General features: G+C 42.2%; 1 protein-coding gene across 1 annotated transcript in view; it reads left to right on the top strand.

Moving 5' to 3' along the window:
• LOC119424825 (rho guanine nucleotide exchange factor 40) overlaps window positions 1-7,308 on the top strand; it is a gene marked incomplete in the record, with an annotated part of 86,080 nt that overhangs the window by 7,622 nt on the left and 71,150 nt on the right. Inside the window, 1 exon segment of the mRNA XM_037692330.1 lies at window positions 2,301-2,474. Coding sequence (XP_037548258.1) covers window positions 2,301-2,474 — 174 coding nt within the window.

The following is a 7,308-nucleotide window of genomic DNA, read 5'->3' as shown; positions in this document are numbered from 1 at the left end:
CATGCCACAAGCGCTCATGCAACCCCATACCATCAGTGATGCAGGCTTCTGAACGGAGCGTTGATAACAACTTGGGCTATCCTTGTCCTCTCTGGTCCGGATGACATGGCGTCCCAGTGTTCCATAAAGAACTTCAAATTGTGATTCATCTGACCACAAAACAGTCTTCCAGTTTGCCACACTCCATTTTAAATGACCCCTGGCCCAGTGCAAACGTCTGAGCTTGTGGAGCTTGCTTAGAAATGGCTTCCTCTTTGCACTGTAGAGTTTCAGCTGGCAACGGCGGATGGCACGGTGGATTGTGTTCACTGACAATGCTTTCTGGAAGTACTCCAGAGCACATTCTGTTATTTCCTTGACAGTGGCATTCCTGTTTGAGGTGCAGTGACGTTTAAGGGCCCGGAGATCACGAGCATCCAGTAGAGTTTTACGGCCTTGACCCTTACGCACAGCGATTGTTCCAGATTCTCTGAACCTTTTGATGATGTTATGCACAGTTGATGATGTAACTTAAAAGTCTTTGCTATTTTACATTGGGTAACACCATTCTGGTATTGATGCACTATCTTTCTGCGCAACAATGGTGGAATTGGTGATCATCTTACCATCTTGGCTTCTGAGAGACACTGACACTCTGAGAAGCTCTTTTTATACCCAATCATGTCGTCAATTGACCTAATTAGTGTTAATTGGTCTTCCAGCTGTTTGTTATATGCTCAATTTCCTTTTTCCAGCCACTTATTGCTACTTGTCCCAACTATTTTGGGATTTGTTGACACTGTGAAATTTTGAATCAACATATTTTTCCTTTAAAATGTTACATTTACTCAGATTAAACTTTTGATCTGTCATCTATGTTATATTACGAATAAAATATTGACATTTGCCATCTCTACATCATTGCATTCAGTTTTTATTCACAATTTGTTTAGTGTCCCAACTTTTTTGGAATCCGGTTTGTATATTACTACCTGTGAAATAGTTAGTCATATGAATTCACCCTACCAGCACTATTTTCTATTATGTTGTCGTTTACTATATTTCTTTTGGCCCTTGTAAATATTATTTCTTTTTCACTTTTTGGTACTTTATTTTGCACCCTTATTGGATGCTTTAGTATTTCTTTTTTGATGGCTTTTGTGTTTTTGTTCTTAGCGAGTCAATTCGGTTGTTATCCTGAACATTTCATTACACTGTTCTATTTTAACCTGCATATGACAAATAACATAACATAGCATAACAAATAACACTACATCTACCTCTAGTTCACTCCATCAGTCCCGCTGACAAAAAGCAACAAATCTGAATGGAGCATTAAGACCTACAGTGTGGCCTTAGTGTTAAGCCCCCAGTATACTCACATGTACATCCGTTCACGCGTACGTACGTTCACGCGTACGTACGTTCACGCGTACGTATGCGTGTACTGTACGCAGAGGGTCCAGACTTCGTACTCGAGCGTACACCCTGAGCAGCTGCAGAGCAGCTTCACAGACAAGGGGTATTTACCTTCGGGACAAATTGAGGTCACCGATTGGTAATTTGCTGACACGCCTACTGGATTGATTGACAGGTCGGAAAAAAGAAAAAGAAACAAGTGCTGGCAGCCTCAGCCGCAGCGGTGTTCTGTGTTTATATGTTGTTAATAAAAAGATCTTTAAAAAAAAACAAAAAAAAACTGGGAGCGCTGGCTTTGCATCCAACACATCAAACCAGCCCACCAGGAAATCTCCAGACCCTCCCGCAGCCATGCTGGACCTGAGTTTAATTCACTCGTGACAAATTCCTTCATTTCTCACAATTTCAGTCATGGCATCAACGGAGGAGGAAGAGATCACTTGCCTCTTGGACAAAAAACAAAAGAAAAGGCCAGATCAGGGATGAAGAAGGGGAATTTAATACATTGGTGTCGCATACAAAACAGTCTGTCGCTGGGCAGTTCATTGTACGACACAGTGTACGCGTATGCGGTCATAAAAATTGAGGTTTGCACGGACATGCCTTGGGGGGTACGCTCGTACCTCTGCGTACGTACGTGTGCGTACCTCTGCGTATGGACGTATGCGGGAGTATACTGGGGGCTTTAGACATAAACTTCTGAATGATGGTACTGTTCATATGTTCATCAGTGCTGAAGCATCACACAGCTTGGGTTTATGAACAAACTAATCTGTGCTCAGGTCCAAAAAAACACAGGAAGTGTTTTTAAGTCAAATGGCTGATGAGCATCACAATTCATACAGTGAGTTGTATTTGTGGTGATCAGATCATCAAGGTCTGTGTATGTGTTCTTTCCACAGTTTACAGTCACGAGTCTCCTCCTGTCCAATCAAAGGTTGATATGTCTGCTGGTACCAGTCCAATAGAACCAGAACAACCACCAGCTGCACCAGCAGTCCATTTCCAGTCCTCCCACTCCTGTCAGCCTAGCTTCTACAGTCAGCTGCTGAGGTCTGGAGCTGTGTGTCTGCCTGGTAAGAAAACAGAGAGACAGCATATCATCCTGCACACACCATGCAAACACAACACAGGGTTTCTGCGAGGTCCTAAAAAGACAAAAAGTCCTACACTTGTCAAGATTTTCCATTTTAGATTCCTAAAGAACATTGAATTACATTTCAGATGTGTACTCCGATTCATTCATTGTTTCTTCCTCCAACATTTTTCTTTTTTAAATGTGCTGTGGGTTTTCATTGCTTCTTTATTTCATTGGTTCTGTCTAAGGATTTCAGCCACTGCAACAGAAGTAAAGCTCCCATCATGGAGCGAGCCTGTCAGAATCAATTTATTTACACACGCTTCCCTGAGATAAAATGTAATTGCTTTAGATTAGATTTAAATAAAAAGCTATCAAATGTATTACTTTAAAATTTATTTTACATTGACCCATTACTTTATGTAATTTGAACTGCAATGTTTTTTTTTCTCCCAAAGGTCTTAAAAACTCTTATTATAACTTACTTTTAAACCTGCAGAAACTGCTGATCCAACATTAATGTTACTTCTTGTGTGAAGTTTGGGTCACTTGTTTGTATTAATATTTCAATTCATCCAGAAAAATACCTGAAAGGAAACGATATGTAAAAGTTTTTTTTTACATTTGTGACATGTTGGGAAAGATATCGGCTTCTGAGATTCTCCCAGAGAATGGTAAATGGACTGTACTTATATAGCGCCTTTCTATCTTATCGAGATACTCAAAGTGCTTTACACTACAATCTGTGCCCTCATTTACTCATTCATACAACACTGTACTAGAGAACTGTACAAGTACAAAGCTAATTGAGCAAATCATTCTAAAGAGACTAATCAGGGCTTTATTACATTCATACACCGATGGGACACACATCAGAGTCAATGAGGGGTTCATTGTCTTGCCCAGGGACACTTCGACATGTGACTGCTGGTGGATTCAAACCCCCCCAACTCTTGCATTGGAGGATGACTGCTCTAACCACTCAGCCACAGCCGCCGTAAAGAAGTTAAGCATAGTTTGAGATAAATATTTAGGCTTTCCAGTCTTAAATATGTATTGCCTTTCTCAGTGACATAACATAAATCTGTTTCTAACTCCTGAACAATTTTTCTTTTACACAGCCTGGGTTCCTTTTATCTTTAGTGGTCTTATTTGACAACTTTTCAGTTTTTTACTGTCTTCACCATCATCACCATCATTCTGCTGGGAGACTTCAGTGCCAAACAGTTTAACAGAAAGAATATGATTGAGAGAAATGGCCTCTCTGATCAGATCTGAACCCAAGTGGTATTCAGTTATTGAACTTCAGTGACAGTCATGGTTTGCCTATAAAGATATTACTCTAGAGCACCCTAAGAAGCAGATTGATGATAGAATTTGTGATTGTGTCACCTGATCTGTGGCAATACAGTATATTTTGGACACTCGAGTGTAAAGAAGATCTGAGCTGTCAATTGATCACCACCTAGTGATGAGTTAGATTAGATGGCATAGTGTAGGGAGGGTTTGCTGGAAATGCCTGGCAGAAAAAGAAACATCAAAAGGATCTGCAGCTCACCTATGACAGCTTCAACCATATCCCAGCAGAACTGGGTCCTATTGAGTCCAAGAGGGTCATGTTCTGTGCCTTTATTGTCAAGGCAGCTGCCGTGAGTCAAGGCAGCTGCCGTGAGTCATGGCTGCGATGTTGTTGCTGCTTTTTTTGACAGCCACCCTCAAACCCAGTGGAGGACACCTCAGGTGAGGGAGGGGGATGTTGTTAAGCTGAAGGAGGAGTCCTACCAAGCCTTATTTTGTGGTAGGACTTTTTATTTAACTTATATTTATACAGATAGTATCAATGATTCACAATGACTCATTTTCAAGAGAGACTCAATAGACAGATAACATAGAGTACACGGGTATACAACAATAAAAGCATTTAAAAACAGTAGTGTTATAAAAACAATACAAATCAAAGTACCATATAAAACAAAGTAAAATACTAAAAACAAGATCATATCTGCTTAGATTTATCTAATGACATTTTCAAATGTTTGGAATCCCTTAAATAAATCAAGGTGGACAGCTTCAGATCTTGTTACAAAGTGTTCCATTTTACAGGAGCAGAATAGGAAAAGGCCTTTTTGCCAAGTTCAGTGTCCACTGACGGAACGCTGCAGGTAATGATGGCCTGAGAGAACATGTTGTAACTGCACTGACGACATGACATGTGGGATGAGATATAAGGTTGTTTTCACACCTGATAGTCCGGTAGACTCGGTTCGGTTGGGGACCAATATTCATAACATTTTGTTTACATTTGAGCTGTTGCGTTTGCATTCACACTGCACTGTGCAGTCGAGCCAACCTGTTCAAACCATCCTGTTCCCCCGCTCGTCTGTGGTGGCACTGCACCAAGAATTACTGAAAGAAATGACACAAAACCTCTGAAGACACTTCTTCTTCTTCTGGAAATAAAAACAAAAACGGAGTGGCATCAAGTTTTAGCAGTTTTAGGAGTTATATTTTGTCCTTTTTCAACAATGGACTCAGCATGAGCAGAAGATGAGGCAGAAGACCATGGAGAATGTTGTTTTTCACACAAGGCAGCTGACGGCTCCATATGAGGTAAGAGAAATGAGTGTTTGTTTGCCCTGCGCTTTACTCCACTTCTTGCTTGTGGAGCGGGGCCCGGTCTGATTGCATTCACACTGTACTTGAACTGCGCTGGAGTTCTCTTCTACCGGACCGAGACCTAGGTTTTAGCCCAGGCCAGAGTTCGCCTTTTTGTTCCGTGACAGAGTTCAATGGCGCGTTCACACCTCCCCAAACGAGCCGGACTTCCTAGGAAAATGAGCTAGAGTTTGATTAAAGCGGACTAAACAGGGCTGGTGTGAATGCACCCTAAGAAGGTAGCAGACCAAGGAGGGATTTATAGATGAAAATGAACCAGTGTGAGAGCCAACGTGTAGATAATGATGACCAACTGACCAATGAGTACAGTGATGGGTATGGTAGTTACAACCAGTTATGAACCTTAGCGCACCATGGAAGACAGCATCCAACATCTGCAAGGGGCTGGCAGGAGCATTCATGTAAATAATGTCACCATAGTCAATTGCTGGTAGGAAAGTAACAGCTACAAGGCATTTCCTGGCATTCACTGTTAAACATGATCTGATTCTGAAAAAGAAACCCAGTTTTAATTTTAGTTTCTTTAACGTTTTCAATATGTGGCTTGAAAGAGAAATGTGCATCAATTAAAATTCCCAAGTATTTGTAAGAGTCCACAAACTCAATAGGAACACCATGCGTGGATAAGATAGGAGGAAGAGCTGCTGGCACTGACTTTGTTTTAAAACAACATCCCTTTGGTTTTGTCAGCATTTAGCGCCAGCTTGGGATGGAATAAGTCTGACTGAATGATGTCAAATGCAGACTGTAGAAGCTGGAAAACCTTGGCAACAGTTATATTTCATCCCAGAGGGTGGTGCTGAAAGCACTGAATGTTCCCTTTGCGCATGCAATGTAATACCAACGGAGTCACAGGTGTGACACGGATGACCAATCAGAGGCTATATAGCCTGACATCATTCGTAGCTCTACTATTTTCTTCTCGCATGCAGTTCAATTCAGGGCTTCAGCCCTTTGGACAATTTGATCTTTTCACCATCATCGGAGGCCCGACTGCCCGTTGGCGGGAGTAGTGTGTTCGCCCTCCTAGGGGCTGTGACGGTTTAACCCTGTTCAAAGGTATTTCTGCTGTTCGTTGGGCTCTACGGCGGTTTCCGCCCCCCTCCTAATTTACAGCGTCTGACTACTATGTGTATGATTCAACACTGGTGAGTAGTGTTTGTACTTATATTTCGCCATTGGCTAGCAGTAGCATTCGCTCCGCTCCCGTTTGTTGGAGGCCTTCAACCGCGTGCTCGGTTGGACTGTGCTTTGAAGTTTGTTAATGACTACTATGTGTGATTCAACACTGGTGAGTAGTGTTTTTACTTATATTTTGCCATTGGTTAGCGGTAGCGGTTGCTCCACTCCCGTTTGCTGGAGACCTTCAACCGCGTGGTCGGTTGGACTGTGCTCCTAAGTTTGTTAATTACGTAGCCAGCTGAGTTTCTGGCCTTGTTTTCATTGGTGAAGGCTAGGGGTTGAACCATACCATACCATACCAATTTATTTATAAAGCACTTTAAACAGTGACAAAGCACACCAAAGTGCTGTACAGGGACAAACAGAACAAGCACATAGCAACAAATTACATAACAGGACACCAAAAAGTAGAAACCAACAAAAACAATAATGGATAACAACAACAACCGCAACATGACTAACACAGTGTGATGCACACAGACTCAGCACAGATCACACAGTGCAGAAAGCCAGGGAATAGAAGTGTGTTTTTAAGCGAGATTTAAAAACTGTGAGGGAGGGGGCCTGTCTAACGAGCAGAGGTAACTCATTCCAAAGTCTTGGGCCTGCTACGGAGAAGGCCCTGTCACCTCTGCGCTTGAGACAGGTTCCTGGGACTATTAGGAGCAACTGGTCTGCTGATCTGAGAGAACGTGGTGGGACATACGGCTGGAGCAGATCAGTAAGATAGGAGGGGGCAGAGCTGTTTAGTGATTTATAGACATACAAGAGTATTTTGAATTTGATTCGAAGGTGAACCGGAAGCCAGTGTAGGGAGGCCAAAACAGGTGTAATGTGCTCTCTTTTGCTTGTGCTGGTCAAAAACCGGGCTGCTGCATTTTGGACCAGTTGGAGTCTAGCTATGGAGGTCTGACTGATACCAAAAAGGAGTGAGTTGCAATAGTCGAGCCTGGATGTAATGAATGCATGAATTA

Source organism: Nematolebias whitei, chromosome 2 (genome assembly GCF_014905685.2).
Source record: "Nematolebias whitei isolate Nwh7 chromosome 2, NemWhi1, whole genome shotgun sequence".
In the NCBI taxonomy this organism is placed as follows: Eukaryota; Metazoa; Chordata; class Actinopteri; order Cyprinodontiformes; family Rivulidae; genus Nematolebias; species Nematolebias whitei.
This window is presented reverse-complemented; position numbering and strand designations above follow the sequence as displayed.